The sequence below is a fragment of the Zeus faber genome (assembly GCF_960531495.2).
Source record: "Zeus faber genome assembly, chromosome: 4".
Classification (NCBI taxonomy): domain Eukaryota; kingdom Metazoa; phylum Chordata; class Actinopteri; order Zeiformes; family Zeidae; genus Zeus; species Zeus faber.
Window position 1 is genome coordinate 11,776,906 of NC_137191.1, and position 23,880 is coordinate 11,800,785.

Here is a 23,880-nt window from a genome sequence, read left to right on the forward strand (position 1 = left end):
CGGTGCCCCGCACTTCCGGGAAGGGCGGGATTTTCCGGGCACATTTGGCGTCGCGGACTCCGTTGAAGGGCACTCGTCTCGTTGTATTCGCCGGGTTCGGGTGTTAGAGGTAAGACGGCGCAGTGGATTAAAAACAACAACAGCAGCTACAACAACAGTGGTTCGAGCGAACTGCGTGCATCCCAGTTACTATCCTCGCGGTCTCCAAAACGGCTTTATTTCAGCTGTGCAAGTGACTTGGGCCGCTCGAACGGCTAGCTAGGTCCTTTTAGCTAACAAGCTAATGATAACCAGCGGCTGCTTGAGTTTAGTGTCCGTGTTGAATCAATGAATGAATGAGTGCATGTAAACTTGTTCGACCACGAGCAACATATTATTATAACGGGGGCAAACATGTTGTATCGAGCGTGTAAACATACAAGAACAAATCAGTGTAAACCAAGGTGGCATTCTAAAAAACTCCAAATGTGACAGCATGTCCCCAATTTGAGTATTATCGTTTGGCCGTAGCTTGTATCTGTTATGGTGGAGCGTCATTAATAGTCTTAATATTGTTTCATAGAATAACCGTAATGTAAATTGGGTTACTGATATATGGGAGGCTTCTGTCACAACTTGTATAGAAAAAATACAAGTTAAGAAAAAAAAAAAAATATATATATATATATATATATATATACACACACAATTTTTTATGGTAAAGAAAAAATCGAATGCACTCCGTGTTTTCACACCAACCCCCCTCCGCAAACCAAATTCTAAAGTGGTCATTCATCTTTTTCAATTTGTATTTATTTAACGATATTTCTCAACTGCTTCTTAACCTTGAATTGTCCAAACGTTGCCCACTAGTCAACATTAATAGGCTAAAAATGTTCTCCTCTTTAGGACCACTTACAATCCATCATGGGAGGACACGATGCCGGATCCCAGCACCAGTTTACTGGGATTGCCAAGTACTTCAATTCCTACACAATCACAGGAAGGAGAAACGTGAGTGTGGAAAGGATTCGCTTTTAACTCACCTTCTTTAATTTGGTCTGAATCATCTAAGTGTGAAGCCTGATACCAGTGTGATCATACAACCTGTTTCATGACATCCAATCTTTTGTTCCTTTAGTGTGTATTGGCCACGTACGCCACCATAGCAGCCATTGCTCTCTTCTTCAAACTGAAGCCCAAGAAACAGGCTGCCATCACAGAAAAGTGATGATGTAAGTGATAACATTTGCTGTAATAATATTGTTTGGATTTTTATTTGGTACAATTAACTTACAGACCCTTTTTCTGTCTTTTTACTAGGCGTGCCCTTGTCCATAACTTATCCTAGCGGAGAGTGGAGGAAGCTGGATGTGCTTGTAGTGTGAACATTTGTTTGGTGTCCCCATGTAAACAACAATAAAGATTTGTCAAAATCAATTAAAAAAAACCCCATTTTATTTACACTTTGCACCGGTATAAAATGACTATAATACATTACAGCTATGAGCTGAATACAGCTGAACTCATGGCAGTGACAAACAAGGTTAAGGATTATAAATGGCACTCCTTTAGGCAAGTCCGTCCGACAAAGTTGCTTGGGCTCTGCATCTTAACAGACCCTCAGAGTGATGTCACTTTGCCAGATATTATCTTTCTCGAATTTGAACCATTATCCAAAGATACATTCCCACAGGTGGTTGTAGACTCGTCGAGCTCCAGGAGCAAACATTTTGTATGTCAAAGTTACAGGGCGACACTTTGTTTGAAACTTGAAATAAAAGTCAAACTGGACGATCAGCTCGACTCTTGGTTGTCAGACACTGCTCCGCAACAGTGACCGAGAGGACCGTGGAGATCGGGAAGGAAGTTGACATCGCTGAACTTGTCGCGTGTGGTTACATTCTGACATGCTACACGTTCCGTCATATGTAGTCTTTCAAAATGTCATAATTCAGAGGGTAAAACTAAGCAATTGTCGTTCCCGACGCCTCATGTCCGTCTAGCCTGAGAGGGTCTTGGCGGATGACTTCTTTTAAAAAACCGTCTTCATGGATTGTAGGCCCCAGCGGCCAGCAGCAGGTTCCTCCGGGTGAAGTGCAGGTGTATAACCGGCGTCGACTTTGTCATGTAAGTGCCAAGCAAAAGCTCCTGGGAGTTCTCTGGTAGATGGATGTGCCCTGTAGTCGCTGTGAAGTCGTCAGTCTCCAGATCGTCAAAGGCTTTCAGCGCGTCCCACAAACGAACTGTGTTGTCCATGGAGCCTAGAGGAAGAAAAAGGATGGATGTGATCTTGCTGGCTTCTCATATAACAGCAACAGCCAACAACACTCTCACTCTTCATGTATTTTAGACAAAAATATAATCATTAAACATAGAAATTCCTGTCCTGTTAGAGCCAGAATGGCAGAGCTTAATATTGTTATAGTTAAGTTTGTTAACTTCGCTATAATAGTTTTCAGGTTGCTATTGGGACTTTGTGGTCCACCCACCAGATGCGAGAATCTCCCCATCCCTGCTGAACTTGAGGGAGTAGATCGTATCTGTGTGGCCTTTCAGCTCTCTGATCATTATACCATGACCAATTTCCCAAAGAAGAACCCTGCCATCAGTAGCCCCTGAAGCAAGGAATTTGCCGTTGGGGGAGAAGGCAAGAGCGTGGATAGGGCCCTGTGAGTGGAGGAAAAAAAAAAAAGAGAATGGTTAAGGTGTGCTGCAGTTCCTCTATATGCAAATTTGATCGTGTCTTTATTGTGCCCTTCAGGTGTTAATAGTGCAATGTTAAAGCAACTAGACATATAGAACATGACCAAAAATGCACTTCACAGCCTACACTGTAGGATGCCAAGCGAAGAGAATTGATTGAATGTTTAACTAAAGACAAATATATATCTCGAGTGGCCAAATGATAGAAAGGTCACTCGACTCAACTTACCTTGTGACCAGTGAAGATGCGGACACAGTTCCCGTTGATGATGTCCCAGAGACGGATGGTGCGGTCGGATGAGCCTGTGGCTACGTAGTTGGAGTTGGGATGGAAGCGGGTGCAGGTCACGTCGGCCAGGTGACCAGCGAACATACGTAAAGGCTGGTAGTGATCCGTCGCCCAAAGACTGTTGTGTAGACGGAGAGGAGCCCATTTAAAGTCACAATGTCTCAGTATGAATATGCACTCAAGTGGGCATTGCAGACTCTTACCGCGCAACACGGTCGTGTCCCCCAGAGATGAAGTAGTATCCGTAAGGGGAAAAGTGAGTGTCCCACACTGGGTAGTTATGGCCCTTGTAGCCTACGAGACAAGTAAATGTGTGCAGACTCCACAGCCTGACTGTGCCGTCCTCTGAACTAGACAAAAGGTAGTTCCTGCAGCATGAGAAAGATGGATAATTAGTGATAATTTTCTGAAGGAAATTATATGTATATTGAAGATACAGAAAAATTGACTGGTCCGCCATTGCAAATATTACAAGATAATAGTGTGTGACTTATGCAACACTGGGTGTGATGCAGCATTTGATAAGCAGCGCGGCTGCCCTACCTGTCTGGGCTGAAGCTGATGCCGTACACTGGGCCACTGTGTCCGTAGAGGATCTTTGACTCACTCGCCGTCTTCTCATCCATTATTCTCTCCAGTACATCATCAGATTCTTTGTCAATAAGACTGAGGTCTTGATAGTGGGGGAGAGAAAAGGGCAACTGTCATGCAGGTTATATATGATACAACTGTGTTTGTCTAACATGATGTGCATTAGGATGACTACGTTTTTTTGTGGTCGTGGCCAAACACGAGTGGTCAACATTGGGTCTCAGTACCTGCGGCAGACTTGACCTTGCGGAGCTTTTTGGGTGTGACACTCCACACTCGTACGGTTGAATCTGCAAAGCCTCCGGCAATCAGGCTGGAGTCGTCTGTGAAGTCCACTGCTGTCAAGCCCTACAGTTCCACCAGAACACAATTTAATAGGATTCTGGCTTTATATGCAGACTAAAAAAAACAAGAAAGGCAGCCAGCCTTGAACTGGAAAGAAACACTTCTCAGTTAAACGGCTCAGATAAAACAAAACAACAGAACTAAAATAAATAAATAAATAAAAATAACTTGGATATTTTTGATTTCATTATTAATGATGAAAATATTTGCAGTGTGGTTGTTCTTCAAAGGCTGCATTTTTCCAAAAGGTATAACGGCAATACTCAATATAGGCACAGAAAAATATTCAATGAATAACATTTATATTTGCCCACCATATCTAACCATCTCTTTAAGCACCGACCACATTTCTTAACAGGGCCATTATATTTTGAATTCTGTTGATGGCACCATTTGCTAGTTTAGCAGACATAATAAAATGCACACAAATGATTAATTATGTATGTTTACATTTTAAAAAGGTGATGTATTTTTAGTTGTGTCACTCTCTTTTATATGTTGTTACCCACTTGTATCCATTTAGGATTCTGCCAATAACATTACACCTGGGCTTCACCTGGTACGCATTGAGAAAGGAGTAGAAGCAGATGGAAGGAAGGTTTTCTGGTCCCAGGCGAATCCTCTTGGTGGCCTCCTTCATGTACATGATCTTGTCCAGCTTGTCGGAATCCTTTAACTCCGGAAGAGGCATCCTGCGGACGAGACACAATGAAGCCATCAACATCACACTTCATTCACGGTAATTCCCAGTCTCTCCACATCCGGAGCACCAAGGTTGAGCTGCAAATCGGGAACCCAAAAAGAGTTCTTCCCTGAAGATATTCATGTGTGCTAAGGCCACACCTGTTTTGCTGAGGTGCGTTTGGGTCCTGCTTCTTGCTCTTTGAGCCCATGCTGTCCTTCTTGGGTTTCTTCTTCTTGGGTTTGCCCTCCTCGTTCTCCGCCTCCTCGTCCTCGTCATCGAGAGGCACCTCAATCTCGGGTTCCTTCAGCAGCCCATAAAACACCTACCGCGACAAGAAGGTCGGGGAGAAATGACAACGTCTCATACAGACTTGATCGAGCCCCGGGGTCTTGATCACAACAATGAGGATGAAAAAGAATTTAGGGCAGACACACACACACACTGACACACACACACACACACACACACACACACACACACACAATAATAAACATACCTTAGCCTTATTGGCCTCTCGCTTGGCCTCACCAGCCAGGCTGCCCGACATGGCATCAATCTGGGACTTGCTGCGAGGCATCCCATCAAATATGTCGATGTAGAGGTGCTCCTGAATGATATTCCAGATTTGGTTGTTTTGACGCTCCTGAAGGTGCCTCTTCAAGAGCTGGTACGAGTCGCGCGAGATGCGCAGGACGAACTTGCTGGTGCGGAAGTCCAGCAGCGTCTCGTTGCCCCTCATGTGCTCTTTCTTGGTCAGGCCTGACAAAATGCGGAGGTCCTCCGCATAGTAGCACTCCTGGTCCCCGCTGAATCTAAATTTGGGAGGGATGTACTGTTATTATCAAAAATATAGCTTAACTTCTACCAATCACTATTCTTACACATTTTTCATAGCATATTGTTATATTATTATGTGGGGGAAAAAAATGGATACACTTACTTTTCAAAGAATGCTTTCGCCACATTTTCATGGTTGTTGTAGACCAGTTCAAGGTACATGTGAACGAAGAGTGGGTAGAAGACCTGGGAGAGCTCCGCCCGATGGCAGTCCAGCACCGACTCAATGAACCTCTTCAGGCTGTTGTAGTAAACGTCGTAGAGGAGCGGGTCTCCCTGCTGGCTGTACGCGGACAGCACCACGTTGACGTCCGGTTGATCATCTCCAGCTCCTGCAAGTGGAAGGAAACAACAACACCCGTGTAGAGAACATCGGCACAAACACTGAGCTGGTAGCTCTGATCGCAGTCGTTCCTAAGATCTGATGAGGGGGAACTACGGTCAACTTCGGACAATGATGTGACAAAGAAAAGTATCTTGGAATTGATATCATTTTAAACCGTATTTTATCAACCACCTCAGAAATAGTTTCTTTGTTTTCCCTTGTCAATATGAAGCACTTCAAACTGTATTTCACGAATGAAAGGTGTTATATACATGCATTATTACAATTATTATTATTATTATTATTATTATTATTAATAATCATAATTACTTCATTTGTATTAATTATACAAGAACACTATCCATATTTCGGCTGAAGTTCTTCACATATACATTATTACGTAAATCAACTGGTCATAAAGCGGCACTTTTTGGGACCTTTGGATGGCGCTGGAGCCACACTGGTCGATCCGGCGGTCGGTGCGACGGACACCCGGCTAAGGAGAGAGCTCGTATCGCCGCCTCCATTGTCGGTACTCCCGGCACCGCCACCCGCACCCGCCCCGCCGAGCTCGCCGCCCTTCGAATCTTCTGTTTCTTCCGATAAACACGCTTCCCGACGCAGGATGTCAACGGACTCGGAGAGGTTGTTCTTCTTGAGGAACCGTAGGACCGCAAGCAGCGTCTGCTGCTCCTCCGTCGTTCCCGCCACAGGTTTGGTGCATCCGCCCGAAGAGGTCGTCCCGGGGGACACGGAAAGCGGTCTAACATCGTTTGCGTTATTATTTCTGGAACTATCGTTCGGCTCTTCTGTTTTTATTTCCTTTTCTTCGTTCGTGTCCATCGGACCACTTTGTACGGCCGCCATTTTTGAAATGAATTGCGCATGCGCGTAGGAAATTAAACAATGGCTACCGCGCAAGACGAGGCGATCTGATTGGTGGAGAGTAGTTCACTGCACCGTAGTGGGAACCGGAATAGCCTTACAAAACACAAAACTGTTTTATTTTCAATGTCACTTGAGTCATTTCAATGCATTTTTAAATTAAAAAAAATAACACTGTAAAATGGATGCTTTGCTCTGAAAGTTTTACTGTTGTAAATATGAAATGTCATCACACTCATTCAAGTGAACTTGCCACGGTCTACCAGATGGTGGCGCTTTGGTCAAACACAAACGCTCATATTATAAAACCCAGTGTAATAATGTGAGTGTGGTTGTGTGTGTGTGTGTGTGTGTGCAGCATATACAGTGTATATATGTGTGTGTGTGTGTATATGTGTGTGTGTATATATATATATATATATATATATATATATATATATATATATATATATATATATTCAAGAGGTTTATTTGTTACATACATATACATACGTTCATACAGTGAAATGTCTTTGCAACGCACCCGGAGATTATGCACAATAGGTACTAAAACGAAATAGTGTGTGAGAGATTTCTGTGTGTTTTTTTGTTGATCCTGATATATTGTACTTATATTCTTCCAATGTCATAATATTGCAATGCAGTTTGCGGAGCTTGGCCATTTATATAAGACATGTATATTGAATATATGAAGGAGCTGTGTGATTATATATCGCTATTTATGGCCTGCTTTTTACCAGCCACGCCCTGACACTCTTCATACAACAGTGTTGTCACTAATTCATGAAAACGCATGTACCAGGTGGGGGGGGGGCATGGTTCTTTTTTTTTCTTTCATATCGATATAAGGAAAAAGCTTTGTTTTTTCAAGCCTTCATAATCACCCTCTCACGCTGAGGATGCTAGATTTTAAATCGAGGGAGATAAATAGATTCACAAAAAGCTACTTTATAAAGAATGGAATGCATTCCATTCCAGAGAGAGAGAGAGAGAGAGAGAGAGAGAGAGAGAGAGAGAGAGAGAGAGAGAGAGAGAGAGAGAGAGAGAGAGAGAGAGAGAGAGAGAGAGAGAGAGAGAGAGAGAGAGAGAGAGAGAGAGAGAGCAAACGACCGTTGCTGCGCGCGTCCTCTGACATTGCAGCAAGGCGGCACGGCAGCGGGGAGGCCGCGGCGGCGGGGAGGCGGCACGGCGGCGGGGACGGGGGTCGGCGGCCGAGAGGAGGCGCGCGTCAACGTCCCCAGCTCGGGGTGCGGCCCCTTTGTGCGCACTCGTTGTTACACTTTACACGCACTGGGGGGGGGGGGGGGGGAGAAAAAAAAAAAGGTAGGCGCTCATTGAGAGGGGTGGAACATTTTTTTTATTTTTTGTAATGCTCCACTACGAGGTAATCAGGTTGATTTATTGGTGTGGCAATAAATCAAAAGCCACTCTTATAATATGCTTATATTTACAATGTATTTTTTAAGTTGGGATTTTATTCTCTACGTGAAATAGGATGTACTCGTATAGTGTTGATTACGATAATGTAATAAAATAAATGATATATTGAAAAAATAAAATATAATAATAATTACATCTATAAAGGAAATATATGTTCGAGTGGTGTTGCGTTTGCGTATTCCCTGAACCAATAGCTGTTCCAGTTAAGATCTGTGAGCGCGAAGGAAAACACATGGAAGGTTATTGATTTTAGGATTAATTAAGATTAGTCGTTGTTTGGTTTGGACTTAAAACAAAACTTAACCAAGAAATCGCTTGTAGCCTAATTCATACAAGCTGCTTCCCCAGATGGATGTTTGCGATGTTAAAGGCAAGTAAAGCACATTACAGCTGAACTAATGAGCTTGCATTTCGCAAGACCTGTGTGATTTGTCTGAAGGTTTATCTCTAAGGGGCACCTTTTTTATTTATTTTTTCCTGTCAGAAAATAGATGTGAAAGTAGGTGACATTGCACTCAAATGAAGTGGACAAAAAGGAAAAGAAGCTTACTGGCACTGGGTCGCTCAGACGTGATAGAATTGAGCGATAACATCTCAGACAGGTTGTGAGGAACAGACTGTGTCAGCCCATGTGCCACCCTCTTCGCTAAATTAAACACATAAGCGACTATCTTATTTCTATTTTTTTTTTTTCAATTTGTAAACTCATTTGTTCATTTTCAGCAAACCATTTATTGTGATATATGTGGTGGAGGCTGCAGCACCACTGCAACAGCTGGAATATACACGCCGGGGGGGCTGTTCTTCACAGGAGAATATCAGCGAGGGATATAATTATTCATTCAATCCACACCCACAGATTTTCTCGGCAGTTCTCTGAAACATTATGTTATGTATCTACCAGGTGACAAGATTGTATGTCTGTCTTCCATGCAGATGTACTGTGCCGGTGACTGGCTGGACGGGTGTGGACTTTTGAGTGTTTGGTGCAAAACTGTCGAGAAGGTTCATGAGACGCTTGCTTTTACATCCGTCCTCGTGTTCGTGAGGACGTGAGCCACCCAGTGCTCCGGTACCTGGTTCTCTCTCGCTCTCTCTCCCTCCCTCTCTCTGTCTCCCCATCTGGCCACCCCCACCGCCCTGCAGGTTTCGTCCTGCGTGTCTCCCTCTCAGGGGGTCACTGGGTGTGGCTCCTGCAAACAGAGAGAGCTTTGCAGGGGCAGGACAAGGGACAACAGCTTTGAGAGTTGAAGAAAAACAATCTCTCTGAAACAATCTCGCTGGGCCTTGTTGACAACAATGCGGCAACCCACCCTCATGTGCGTGTGGCGAAATGAAACGTTCTGTTTTTGTGAAGTTAATGTTGGCCAACACTTTAAACATCAAATCGTTGACCATATAATGAAGCAAATTAACTGTGTGTGTGTGTGTGTGTGTGTTGTTTTTTCTTTTAAACCTTGGATTCCATTGTTGTGTACCCTGTGGTGTGCTAATCTACTAATCTAGAAAGAAAAACTGTTGAAACAAATGTTCTTTCTCTTCCATGACTCTGCTGCTTTTCCGGGAAAGACTCTCGTGTGACCGTCAAAAGAGTCAGAGTTTACCGCGTTGTGCTTACCTGAGCATTTAATAGAGTTCTGTTCCGCCCGGCAAGGATGCCAGGGCACTGCTGAGCACCGTCTTCGAGCGGTAAATGGTGAGAGAACGAAGGAATATCCCCCTCTGAGATGCACAACCTCAATAATTCATGGGGCGAGACTCGCAGATGAAGCGGAAAATGCCCCCAGAGATGTTTGGGAGGGGAGAGAGAGAGAGAGAGAGAGAGAGAGAGAGAGAGAGAGAGAGAGAGAGAGAGAGAGAGAGAGAGAGAGAGAGAGAGAGAGAGAGAGAGAGAGAGAGAGAAGGTGGGGAAAAAGGCGGGGTGTGTGCAACAGGAACGGGGGCCGGGCGGCGAGTTAGGAGGGAGGCACTTACAGCTTGCCTGTCTTGTCTAGTTGACAGGAAAATGGTGGGCGGGGAGGAAACGAGAGACGGAGAGAGAGAAGGTGAGGGGAGATGCGCAAAGGTGAGAGTGGGGAGGTGGAAATTAAAAAAGTAAAGGAAAATGTGAGTGCGAACGGAACAAGCCAAGTGGAGCTTGGGTAGAAGAGCGAGATTAGACGCATACTGTGTATAGTGCAGGCAGTGGAGGCGAAGGAAATGAAGGAAATTGGACGGAAGGAGAGAAGGAAATTCCCCGCAGGACCTTCGCTGCCAGGCTTAAGCAAATCTCATCCAGCACCTATTAACATTAAATACCCATACACACACACACACACACACGCGCGCACACACACACACACACTCTGCCCTCTGCCTTCTTGGCTTTAAGGCAACTTGCACGGGCTCTACAATCGTTTAAAGGATCCTTTCCCCAACTCATTTATTGCAAAATTGATATGAGAAGTCAAAAATAGTTATGCGCATTCCATTAAGCCCCCACATTGATAGCTCCCCGTCCAACTTGAGCTCAGTTTGGACGGGGAGCTCCTGCCCTGCGCTTTTTTCCTCCCTCATTGGCAGCTCTTATCTTGAGTGCCTGTGTGTGTGTGTGTGTGTGTGTGTGTGTGTGTGTGTGTGTGTGTGTGTGTGTGTGTGTGTGTGTGTGTGTGTGTGTGTGTGTGTGTGTGTGTGTGTGTGAGTGCGTGCCTGCGAGCTTGCGTGCGGCCCAGTCAGTGCATTTTGGCCAGTCGGGCGTGATAATGGCTGTGAAGGCAGAGCAGAGGGACTTCAGATCCCCCCCTCTCTTTGGAGAAGGGAAATGTTGGGTTTGCATTATTCACCATCCCGACTTAGCTGGAGCCACGTCTGCATGCGGCAGCCGACTACACCGGCACTGGGAACGGGTCAACGGAAGCTTGGAAGTAGTTTTAGGAGGAAAGAACCACCGGCACCTCGAAAGACGAGCGTGTTGTCCTAAAATGGTAAATGGACTGCATCTTATATGCCGCTTTTCCAGTCTTGCGACCACTCAGAGCCCTTTACAACACACGCCTCACATCCACCCGATGGCAGCTGCAACCGTGCAAGGTGCACACCAGCTCATCGAGAGCACTTCAGGGTCCAGTGTCTTGCTCAAGGACACTTCGACGTGCTGCCAGGAGGTACGGGGGTCGAGCCAGGAACCCTCTGATTACTGGACGACCGGACGTTCAGTGGGTTCTTTCTTAACATATTTGGTTGAACTCGGTTTATAGAGAGACTGCATGCAAAACTGTTTGGGGTATAAATTAAATAAAAAACGTAAATCAAGACTAACTCATTTAAAGCAGCATACCTGGTTTTTGTTTCTCTGCCTGCCTGTTTTGCATTATTTCCCTTCACAAGTTTTCAGTCAGCAGAGGTCTAACAAAGAACTCAGCTAGACACCCCCCCCACACACACACACACACTGCAGGTCCTCCAGGAGAACACTGTTATAACCCGCAGCTTCTCTGTGACTATGAATATTTCAAGCCCCGTCTAAAACGAAGACAGGACCTCACGGCAAGGTTGAGCGCACACAACTCAACTCACGGGAACCTCGGCGAGACACCCTAACGGCTGCTTTGGTGCGTTTCGCCGCTTGTTTCTGTCGCTCAGGGTTCTCGCAGCGTGTTTCCTCACCAATCCTCCAGAAGCGAGACGCGTTTCCATCGCCATCACGCGAATAAGCCCAGTGCGCGACTTCCAAGCCATAAACGCCACACTGAGTGAGACGTTGTACAATGCAGCTTTTTTGTTTTTTTACAAGCGACATCATCCAGCGGGAATCACTTCTGTCCCGGACAATCACAACCTCTTTAAATGACTTCCCCTCCAAATTATCCCACTCCGCGCTCCAGTGATCATGCTTTCAGATTAGGACACAAACACAAAGGGGCACACCTGCTCACACATGCATGTATGCATACGCTCGTGCGGCCCACAGATAACGCATATGCACACGCGCGCACACACGCGCGAGCACACACACACACACACACACACACAGACTGACAGCCGCTGTGAAGGCGAGATAAAAGATGGCCTTTGGAATGACAGGGTGAAAGGTCAGATTCCTGCTCTTTATGTATATTCCTGAGGAAAAGGCTTAATCCACGATGAGGAGAAAGTAAAGACAGATGTTTCATCATCATATGTATTCCTTTGTATGTAGCGTTTTTTTTTCGTTTTTTTTTCTATGACACAATGAACGCCTCCTTGCCACGATTCTCTTCCATCAAGAGATGGAGCCTTTTGAGTTATACCTGTGTTATACAGTCTGTGATGATCTGCTTTTAAAGCGCTGTTTGAGGGGTTCTTGGGACCCTTCCGTCACATTTCCGACGCGAGAAGCTGCCCGTTTCTCTCTGCCCGTTATGAACAACTTGTCAAGACAAAATCCTATTTGCTATTTCTTTTTTTTTCTTCTTTTTTTTTTTTGCAATTAACACGAGGAGGCGTGTTAATTGCGGAATCACACCTCAGCGAGCTCGGCGAGCGCGAATAGATTCGGTGTGGGAGGCGTTCCCTGATGTTTTGACTTCAAGCTCGACTTGTGAATTTAGACGAGAAACCCGTCGGATTCAATCGAGATTTCAAAACCAACAGCTTGATTGAAGAAAAAGTTTGTGATATTTATTTTTTTCTTGAATAGCACTTCTAATAAATAAATAAATAAATAAACAAACAAACAAACAAACAAATAAATAAATAAATAAATACAAGTCACTAATAACACAACTTTTATTCTGATTCCTTACAGATATCTTGCACTTGCATGTGGTTGGATTTAGAAACAGGTACTCGGGCACTTCAATTCCAGGTTGCTCCAATGGTGGATGGTTTGATCGTTTCCAGCCTCTCAAGGTTTGGACAAAAGCCAAACGAATAAATGTAAATGTATGTGTAATACAAAAACATATGAAAACACTATCATTCTATACTATCATATTCATTTAAAATTTTGTAGCTGTAACAAGTGCCAATGTGTAGTAGGAGTGAAGAGGAAATCCAATTCATCAATTCAAAGATGTGATAAAACAATTTTTTTTGGAGAAATACACAAGAGGAAATAGGTGCATAATAGGTAATAATCCCAAATACCAAATACAATTACAAATGAACACACAAAATGCAATAATGCAAAAATAATAATAATATAGGTAATAAAAGTAATGAAAGTAGCAGTTACGTTCTTACGGCATTAGTATAATGCACAACATTATACATAGCAGTACAGTAAAGTAAGTGTGTAAACATAAGAGTAAGTAGTAGTGTAACAGTCCAGCCTGCAGCAAAATCCAGTGCAAAACAGGTGGAAATTGTGGGGCGGCCTCAGTGAATGAAGACATTCACTGTCAAATTCTCAAGAAAGTCACAAAAACACTGGTAGAATAGATCAGTTAAACCAACACAGAAGGTAGACAGACATAAGCAGACCGGGTGATGCACAGTCTCTCATTTGGCCCACCAGTCCACGGAACGAGCCCTAAACATGTCATTCATTACAAGCAGGTCTCGCTTGATTGATCTGCTCTCTAATTATAGGGCACGAGCAGATCAGCAACCCCACCCCAACGCGTAAGCACACATACAGACACAGACACACACACACACACACACAAACACAGACACACACACACACACACACACACACACACACACACACAGACGCATGCATAAAGAATCGAATGCACACAGGCTTACACACAGTGCTACACACACCAGCATAGTAAATGCACCAAGTCATGTACGCGTGCACAGCTCCACACCACACCAAACAACCTAATGCATTCTATTTTCTGCAAGTGTTAAATATTTTAGTATCCAATCAGGAAGAGTCTGTAAAGGCTGAAGTGGGTGTTTATCCTCAAGCCCCCCCAGGTTAGAAAATGATTGGACATTTTTAATTATGGCTTTACTGCGATAATGGAATGCCTGGGTCTTAGGTTTCTGATCAATACCTGTTTATGTGTGTACAGTGAGTGCTCTATCACTGGCTCCCGGGCAGACGGCCAGCTGCTTGGGAATCCGTCCAGTCAGCACTTTCGGCGATGTGAGAGAACGAGGAAGGAGAGGGTACGTGTACGTGTGTGTGTGTGTGCGCGTGTGTGTGTGTGTGTGTGTGTGTGTGTGTGTGTGTGTGTGTGTGTGTGTGTGTGTGCGCGTGCGCTCGGTAGGTGGGCGGGGCCACTCAGCTCTGTTGGCTTGGCTAAGGGACATGCCAAGTTTGTGCACACGTACAAACAGGCGGCGCTTCGGGTGTTGAAGTGTGGATAAGTCAGGTATTTTTTGATTTGAAAGCCGACTGTTGCTGCGAGGGCATGAATAAATGGACAGAGATAGGGTGACGAAGGTGGAATCAGGAGAGAGAGGGGAAGGAATCTTTATTTCCATACAGTGTGTCAACGTGTGAAGCAGCAAGAGAGTTTGACCACAGTTTGAGATGCTACTGAACATTCTATTATTTATTCATAGTATTTCATAATTAATTATTTTATATATATATATATATATATATATAGCGCGAGTCGTCTAGTAATCGGAAGATTGCCGGTTGGATCCCCGGCTCCTCTTGGTAGCGTGCTGATGTGTCCTTGAGCAAGACACTTAACCGCCTAACTGCTCCCCGGGCGCCGCTCTATGGCAGCCCACTGCTCCTCGATACCTCAGTTACTAGGATGGTAAAATGCAGAGTAATGCATTTCGTTGCCTCAGTACTTGTAGTCTGCGCAATGACAATTAGTTGAATCTAATATATATATTTATTATTTAATTATCATTAATCTGTGATTGTTGCACTGAAAGTTTCTCAGGTCAGTGCAAACAACTATATTATAGAGTATGGAGTGTTATTGATGACATTTGAGCGATGGAGAAGACCTTATGGCAATATTTTTATGATGAATGGCTTACGGTAAGACAGTTATTGTTCCATTAACCTCCACCCAACTCTAGCTGTTCCACGGCACAGCAATCCGGGGAAATGATAACACCGTAAGATTGTTCATGGCTTGCCCTGTGCTATTAAAAAAAAAGATCTCACCGTTATTCTGTGCTCGCCCGCGACTTAGCAGGTGAGTTTCAACCCCTCCCTTTCTGACAAAGTGTCTTTTGTGTGATTCTTTTATGGGGGCCCCACGAGGCCCTCCGCCTTTATGGGATTTCCGGATTTCTGTGATTCAAGGTCGAGGTAGACACTGCCGTTCAGCCGGACACGGAGGAGAAATACGACGGCCGTCACCGCAGTGTTCCATCGTTTATCACCGCCGATCTACTTACAAAACAATTACCCTGTAACAGCTGTGAAGTTCATGATAGCGATGGTAGGCAACGAGCCAACTATGGAGGGGTGGCAACAAAACCCTTTTAAAAACATTTTTTTTTTACAGCCAATCATATCAGAAACGACTGCGGCAAAACAAAGGTCCTTCCTCCCGGATACTCTCTCGATTCTCCGGTGTCGATACCAATTTCATCCCTGTGTGTCCAGTACCATGATGAACACCAACTGTGCAAGGCTGCAGAGGGGATCCACTCGCCTCGCTCCTGAGGAATTAGGGAAATGCACCTCCCAGCATTTCAAAGGCTGCATCCCGGCAATCTTTCTTGTGCGCAGAGAATGTATTCGTTATTAATAACTTCCACATAATTCTCCCTTTGTGAAGTGGAATATTGAATAGCTTCTGAAATTTTTAGTTTTCAGTTTTTTTTTCTTCTTCTTCTTCTTCCATTCTATTTTATTCAATTGATCATGAAATAATGCTACTCATCATCAAGCCCTTGTAACACAAGTTGTCCGTGTTACAGCAGATGAAATTCTGAGTCTTCTGCATCAGGCAGAGAATTCGAGAAGCTTCTCGAAGAAAAATAGACTCAAAATGGTCAGTGGCGGTTATCACAAGCTTTTGGCCTTCTGCGCTTTCAAGCGGGAGCGGGATGCAGCGCGCAGCAGAGGGACGTGACATCATAAACCAGGGAAAGTCCATGCGCATGTTAATCCGGATTTGGATGAGGTCGGACCGGGTGAGATTTCAATTCAGTTTTGATCCGTTTTGTATTTTTTTTGGTTTGTTTCTCCCCCCCGCTCTGTCTCAGAATGCTGTGTCATGGTTAACAGACTGGAAGTTAGATGCACGGTCTTGAATCTTGGATGGCTTTGCGCTGCCTCTAAAAGATTACGCATCGGTAGCTGGAGGAACTCAGTTTAGAAGGATGCCCTTACTGTCCTTCAGAGTCGTCTATTCCACAGAAATGTCCATCAACCACCCATAGTTTTGCATGGTCAATTTTTTTTTTTTAATATGTGGATGTGTAGAATTAGCAGAGGAAGAGGAAGGCCCTCATTAGGAGATTCGCTGTCAAGACATTACAAACTTAATGTGTCTTCATTCATTATTGCGTTTGTTGGTACTGTCAGGCGTCGCGCTCTTAACCAAAATAATACCCTTTCAGACACGTCCCCGCGGGTCGAGCTTGTTTTGCTGCTGCACTGCTCCCTCCCGAGCGCTCCATGGCAACGAGCCCCATCTGAATGAGGATGTAACCGCCCGTCTCCGTCCCTGATTCTCTGGCCCCACAGCAGCCGCCTTGCGGATATGAGAACGGTGCCAGCCTTTAACACCAGCTTATCTTTTATTCATTATAATTATTAATCATTTTCTGCAGCAGTCTTACTAGACTACAGAATGATCTATGAGTTACGGCCTTTTAGGAGCCTTTGGATTAGGTATCTGGAAATGTACAGAATGAATGCATACATGAAAACTGATATGTATGGCATTGATGGAAATAACTAACCCTAAATGTACTGTATATAGTTATTTTGCTTTAAGATACAGAGATGGATAGATAGATGGATAGATAGATAGATAGATGGATAGATAGATAGATAGATAGATAGATAGATAGATAGATAGATAGATAGATAGATAGAGGGATAGATAGATAGAGGGATAGATAGATAGAGGGATAGCTAGATACTTTATTCACCCCTGTGGGAAATTGCAGAACCAATATGAAGCAGATTTTTTAAAACAAAACAAGCACAATCACAACATTTTAAGTGGTTTTAAAACTTTTAGTGGTCATGAATACACCTTATTGGATTAGTGGATCTGCTGTAACAATATTGCCCCAAGAACAACAATTGTTGTCTTTCACTTTGATCCAGGTTTTCTTTTTTTCTTCTTTTTATTTTTGTCTTCTGGGGAAGACACTGTTGGAGATGCCCAAAATAGTTGATCAAATTGTTATTTTTCTCACACGCAGAAGCCTCACTGCAGACCTAATGCCTTCCTAAAAGAATGAGCATTTTCTTACATTTCTCTATGCAGAGCAGATTCCTTTTTTTTTTGCTAGATATTACATTAGAGGAGGAAAGTGAAGAATCAAATTTTCGCTGCCTCATGAAAGGGGAAGGAAAATATGTACTCTCCTTTTTTATTCAAAAGTATGTCCAATCCAGTACTTTATGTTTTACACTGTCCAGCTGGCTGGCTGTAAGCTGGGGTGCTGCGAAATTCAAGTTGCCAAGGACGCAAAGTCCTCATCTAATATAGTCGAAGTCATCTAATATTCATATTCTGAAAACCAAAAATGTCATGTCATAATATGATAACTTTGGTGCTATGGGGCCCCTGTGTCAGTGTCATTAGTCATTACTGAAAACATGACATAAAAATTGGTAAAATTGACACTGACATAGCAAGCTTGCCTTAAGTAACCATGAAAACACATCTGCATTTCATAAATTCTTTGTTAAATTTGTTGGAATTACATAAATACAGAACAATACATGACCATTATAAATAAAATTTAAAAAATCACACATTTTATAATTAGTGAATTCATTTAATCCAATTCATTACCATTAAATAAAAATGTCAGTACTGGTAATGCAAATTGGGTGAATGCTCAAAATGTGTATGCTTCATAAGAAATCCAGCCATTCAGAATGGGGGTTAGATCAATGGGGTTATCAGTTGTTAGTTAGACATTCAATGTGGTCACGTCACCTTAAATCAGTGTTTTTGCCTTTCTGCCTGCCCCCTGCTTCTGTTTCTGCTATTATTAGCATCGGAAGAAACACAGTTTTCCTGCTCAGCATCGCACACACCCGCCAACGGTGACACAGCACTTTCTCCAAGGTGAGTGTTCGGCGATGCATCCAGGGGGAAAGGCAGGAGTCTTTCCTCAGACATTCGGTGGACCATCCTGAGCTATTGTTGCTGCTGAGACTAATTCTGCCGTTCTCCTTAATCCGGCCGCTTCGTGCTGTTTCCATGACTTCCCGACACAATTTCCCAGGGGAGCGCTCCAAATAAACGGGGGCCGGCAAACGATGATGTAGAAGTGACGAGAAAGACGGCTCGTTCCCAGAGGTCCTGTGTCTCAAGGTGACCCTGGAAGATGATTTGGTGGACATTTGGAAAAAACAAATGCAAAATCCGACAAACAAAAATAACAAAAAAACCCCGAATCTCTGTTCTCTGCATATTGTTTCTTTATGATCCCGTTCTCTTCTGAGTATTTCATTAATTGCCCTTCTAATCAAACCTATTTCGAAGCTCCTCTGGCTGACAAAAAGAATCGATATGTGAGGGAGGTCATTCCCCATGGCTGCTGCTGCAGCTCTGTAGGGAATTAGCAACAGATTCTGACAGGAACGGGAGGAGATCACGGACCAATTAACCTCTGTCGTAGAAAGTCTGGTTTACATGTTGCCGAGTCAAATATCGGAAGGGATAAACCCTGAAATATGTAGATGGTCCTTCATTCCTTCAATGGGCTGATAAGGTCAGCAGCTCTTCGGGGATCATGGAGCTTTCACAACATCGTCTAAGAGGTTGAATGCGTGATGATATGCTTGATAAATTTACTCAAAACTATTTAACCTCTGATCTTGCTTGCATGACATTGACAACCGGACACTTAGTTGCGCTGATCCTTGCGTGACATCATTTCAACGTGTAGCTCTGCGATATTAAAAGCTGTAAAACATCACGCTGTCTTTCCCCCCAGCACCCTATCCATCTTAAGTTGGTGATAGATGACCTTGGGTCAGAGGGTGAGCCTCTGAATATTGCTGTGGTGGAAGCTTCTGTGTGTGTGCGTGTGTGTGTGTGTGTGTGTGTGCGTGCGTGCGCGCGTGTCTGTGTGTGTGTGTGTGTCCAATCATTCGCTTTACCCACAGCGCCCTCTCACATCATGATTGCGCCTGATTGCTGCAAAACGGATAAACATCCTGCGCCATTACATTGTGTTTCATAAATAGATTCTCATGTTTCTTTGTCTGCAAATAGAGCAAATAGGCTGTTGTAGCAAGAATGGTGATGGAGGTCCAGTTAAAAACCTCAAGGTCAAAGTCAAGACGGTATGAGATTAGTTCAAGATTTCCCGGTGAGACTCCGCAGGTTGCAAGGCGCCATAGCAACGTGAAAATCGCACACACTGGTACTATCTTTGCATTTACAAGTGTAACTACGCACATTGGGTGGTTTTCCGCAGCTCCCCGCCCACTACCAATGAGCAAGGCATCGATCGATCTGATCCTTGGGTTAGTGACGACTTGATGGAGTTTAAGAGCCGTGACCCACTTGCAGCCTGCTTCTTGCTTCCCGCAATTACAGTCCAGAGGAGACATGAAATATTATTGTGATTATCCTCTGACACGGCATCCCTCATCACCTGAAGTCATCTGAGGAATGGCGGACCGTGTGTGTGTGTGTGTGTGTGTGTGTGTGTGTGTGTGGGGAAGATGAAATTTGTGAAATGAGAAACAAGATCAAGCTCAGATCAAAAGGTCGTTATAAAGGAGACGTTGTGCTCACATATTCATGACCGCTCCATTTATGCTCCATGCTTCCTCTGCCGTATCAGCATACGAGTGTCTCGGGACTTTGAGGTTCAGAACTATTTTTGACTGGCGCACTTGCGATGTTTGGTCTTTGGGGGTAATCATTGTTATTGTGATAATTCTTCTCGTGTTGATGCCTGTACGCTGAATATGTTTAAAGACCATGATTTGATCTCGGTCGTAGTGGAATTCCATTTCAAGTGGCTCCTCCCTTTCAATATGCTTGTCGATAAAAAAAAAACCCAAAAAAAAAACAGATGCCGTTGTCCCTCCCATGCTTTTAAAGCCCCCATCACACGCTCCCTTATGTTCGACTGGAAATGACTGGGCACAGGGTTTCCATGGAGAAACTTCAAATGGCAAGCTAAGGGAGGGAGGGCTATTTCATAACCGGGCTCTTGCGTTGCCGTGTCCCTGGAAGTTTCTCACCACACCCTTCCCTTAACAGCATTGCAGGGGTATAAATCTTTGACGAACTGCAACCTGCGTCACGCCAGCGCCGAGCAGAACCGAGGTTGACCCGCCCGCCTGGTGGGCTCACGCGAGATGATCCACCAAGAACCATGGCCCGCTGGAGGAGCCTCTGCACGGATGTGTGTGTGTGTGTGTGTGTGTGTGTGTGTGTGTGGGTGCGTGTGTGCGTGCCGTGATGTCAAGGAGATTCAAGGGCAACACAGCAGGCAATTTATCATAACGCTTCGAGAAACATCTACACCTCGGCCATGAAAGAATTGGGTCATGGTTGCTTTGATTTATCTTGGTTGAATCTATACCATCTACCTCTATACGGAAATAAAGGCAAAAAAAACCCCAAAAAACTCTACTCATGTTGCCCAGAATGAAAGTCCCGTATCAGCCTTTGTGTCAAATGAATCAGGCGTTCTGGTGAGTTGCCACAAAAGTGCACTTCTGAAGCTCTTTGGTTCCTGTTTGTGCTGCACCTTGACCAACACATATAATTACACAGAATTCTCACTTGTAATATTCTGTCCCTGAAATACCAGTACCAGTCATCTTTGTTTTTTTTTCCCTTTCATGGTTTGGTCAACTCAACACACTTTTAGTTGAATTAGTTCACTAATTTGTGAATTAGTGCTAAAATGAATATCAAGGAAATTGGAGTTGACTCATAGCGTGTGGTTTCTGAAGAGAATCATTTTTGACTGAAAACTTTCATTCAAACATATAACAGGGTAACGGACATCGCATTTATTCATTGTGATGAAAATGGTCATACTGACTCTAACGAATGCCATCATGGTCAAAATCACATTGACCGAGTGAATGAAGAGAGAAATTAAGAATTTGAAAAATGTTTCACTGAGATTGTCCGAGGTATTGAAAATGAAGTCAATGTCATGTCAATGTCAATAACCCTGCGTATGAATATTGTGGTTCACAAAAAGGCGGAGAGAAATGGATGTTAAATCTTTATGTCAAGTCTTTATTGGAACGGTGTCATACAGCAGTAAAATATAGAATAAAGAGAATATAGCAACATTCAGTTTCTATGCTTGAGTGGTGACGAGAAAACACACTTTTGAACAGAAACATGTACTTTACACACAGCCGGAAAAGAAGAAAAGTCTTTTTGTAAGGCATTCACCAACCTACAGCATTAATTTCACGGTTTGAAACTTTTTTTTTTTCCTGACTTTTGAACGAGTGAAGTACATGTTGGCAGTGCTGCAGTCGTAACGGGTTTTTTTTTTTTTTCGTGAGGATTGTTTTTCCGTAACATTGTGCTATGACATTTTTGCTTTGCTTTGTTTTGTTTTTCTTTTGTTTTCCGTTCTCTCCTGAAAACTCTGCGTACGGTGAACAGTGGAAAAGGCGAAAGGCCCCGCTTTGCAGTCTTTAACTATAAACAACTTTTTGTCGTACTTGTCCTTAGTTCTACCTCAACTTGTACTTTTACGAAACATCCACAACTTTCCTTTATGCTGCTGAAATTCAAGAATACAGATAAACAAAGGACAAATTTCCAGACTTGCCCCGCGTCTTCCCGCTTGTGCATTCCCAACGCTATGATAGGCCACTGTGTATTGGATATAAACATACACGTACTACACTTCTAAAATATAGATAACAAGCCCCAAGTAAAAGAACTCCAAGAACTCCCAAGACATTCTGCCCGACAATCATCGTTACTTTTATGCGAGAAACAGCTAGTCAGCGTCCGGGCGGCCGGCCCGGACAACATGCAAACGAGAAGATTAAGAAAGGTGTGTTCAAACTGGCAGTGCACACGGGCGGGGGAAAAAAAAAAAGAGTTCCTAGCAGTGAGGTCTACAACAGACGTTTTATTCAGTCATGGCCACAGTTGGAGAAACAAGTTCCACTGTTTGGAATGCATTGCAGGCTGATGTGAGCGCGCGCGCGTGTGTGTCCGTCGAAGCTTTGAGTCGTTTTCAACGTTGTTGACATGAAGTTTCGACGCAGGAGTCCGGCGTTCGAATGTGCTTAAGGCATCGCAGATGGCACACTAGAATGGATGTCACGCAGGCGCACAGCCCCTCCCTCCCACGCGGCTCGGTCGTCGGCCAATGCTTTTGTGCTTAAAAAAAACGTCATTTACGGAAGCAGCCTCGGGCTCACCGATCAAAACGTATCAGAGATCTTTAAACTCGTAATCATCTTCTCTCCTTCTCGCCTGTGTTTTTTTTTTTTTTTTTTTTTCTTCTTAAATTCCCCACAGTTCCCGCTTAACTCCCTCCTCTTTTAGCTATGGTCACAACGATATCGCCGACATCGGCGATCTCCGCCGCGTCAAAGTCACGTTCTAAGATTACAGTAAGTAATAGCACAAAGTCTCAAATGGAGCCTACCGCCTAGCATGCACATACCACTCTAACGCAAGTAATGCCTTCCGTGGAATAATGTCAAAAAAAAAAAGAGAAGGAAAAAGATGCGGTGGCTACAGCCATTCTACGGCATCCATCTAGACGAACTACCGTACGGGGCCCGTCGAGTCGCCGCTCGGCCGCCTCGCTATCACAGTCACACACCATGCAGGTTGGGATGAACAATTCCATGATTTTGATTCAAGTATCTGTCTGGCAAGGCAGGGCTCAGTGGATGACAGCCAAACACCTACGGATGCGAATTGTGACAAACCGTGTGAGACGACTTCCAGGCCAAAGGAAAATTTGGGTCGAAAACCACTTTTTTCCCGTTAATGGACCTGGAAGTAACGCTCGACGTGCTGTTGCGGAGTTTGATGAAATATAATCGCTCTGCATGAACTCCTGTCTCCGGGTCAAAAGCAGTGCCCTGTTCAGTATGTGACTATTAGTTTCACATTAGGAAGAGTGCTTATGTTTATGTGGTAGAAGTGCTGGTACAGTTAAATGTAATTGGGTGATTTCCATTAATTATATCTTGTCGTATTATCCTGTTATTATGAACAATGAAACTCACAAACACGTTCTCCCTTTTTAGAGCGAAAAGCACACCATTGGTGGAAGGACTTGTTGAATAGTGTACTTTTAACACCGTGAGAATGCAGAAGAAGTGCCTGTTATTGTTTGACGAGGAGTGCACCAGAGAGAGAGAAAGAGAGAGAAAAGGGTGACGTGGTTTGTTATATGGTGATAATGATAGCAGAGTTAACATGGCTGAAGGAATCGAATCCATGTTAAGTCAAGCAACCCTGCAGAGGAGCGGGGAGGCGGGGGGCGGAGAGGGGGTTGGATGGACGCAAAACAAACCTCTGCAGCCTCTGACTCTATGCAGTTGACTCTAACTGTTAATATCTAATGGGCAATACCTTGCAAATACTGGAAAACCTTTCAAGGCCAATCTCAATTGATTCCCAGACTGTTTTCACACACCATAGAGTATCAACCTTGAGGCCCAGGGTTTGCTTTGGCAGGAGAGGGACGGACGTTTGCAGGGTGAGTGGGAGTTACAGTGGCTCAGTGGTGAGTGTGGACTTC

At 44.1% G+C, this 23,880-nt stretch overlaps 2 protein-coding genes across 2 annotated transcripts; one reads left to right on the forward strand and one right to left on the reverse strand.

Annotated features, from left to right (window-relative positions):
• The first annotated feature begins 32 nt into the window (after positions 1-32).
• atp5md (ATP synthase membrane subunit k) lies at positions 33-1,429 on the forward strand. The gene is made up of 4 exons (XM_079999918.1): positions 33-109; positions 889-993; positions 1,121-1,214; positions 1,303-1,429. Exons 2-3 carry the CDS (start codon positions 907-909, stop codon positions 1,208-1,210), a joined length of 177 nt encoding a protein of 58 aa, XP_079856044.1. The 5' UTR covers positions 33-109; positions 889-906; the 3' UTR covers positions 1,211-1,214; positions 1,303-1,429.
• A 145-nt stretch (positions 1,430-1,574) lies between these two features.
• Positions 1,575-6,624, reverse strand: taf5 (TAF5 RNA polymerase II, TATA box binding protein (TBP)-associated factor; the record flags this gene model as incomplete). The annotated part of the gene is made up of 11 exons (XM_079999910.1): positions 1,575-2,243; positions 2,472-2,649; positions 2,915-3,092; positions 3,178-3,342; positions 3,518-3,647; positions 3,793-3,913; positions 4,467-4,602; positions 4,754-4,917; positions 5,092-5,407; positions 5,536-5,764; positions 6,195-6,624. 11 exons carry the CDS (start codon positions 6,622-6,624, stop codon positions 2,029-2,031), a joined length of 2,262 nt encoding a protein of 753 aa, XP_079856036.1. The 3' UTR covers positions 1,575-2,028.
• Between the last annotated feature and the right edge of the window lie 17,256 nt (positions 6,625-23,880).

Coding starts and splice junctions, on each gene's coding strand:
- atp5md (XM_079999918.1), top strand. CDS start 907: ATGGGAGGACACGATGCCGGATCCCAGCACCAGTTTACTGGGATTGCC. Junction 994..1,120: donor CAATCACAGGAAGGAGAAAC/GTGAGTGTGGAA, acceptor TTGTTCCTTTAG/TGTGTATTGGCCACGTACGC.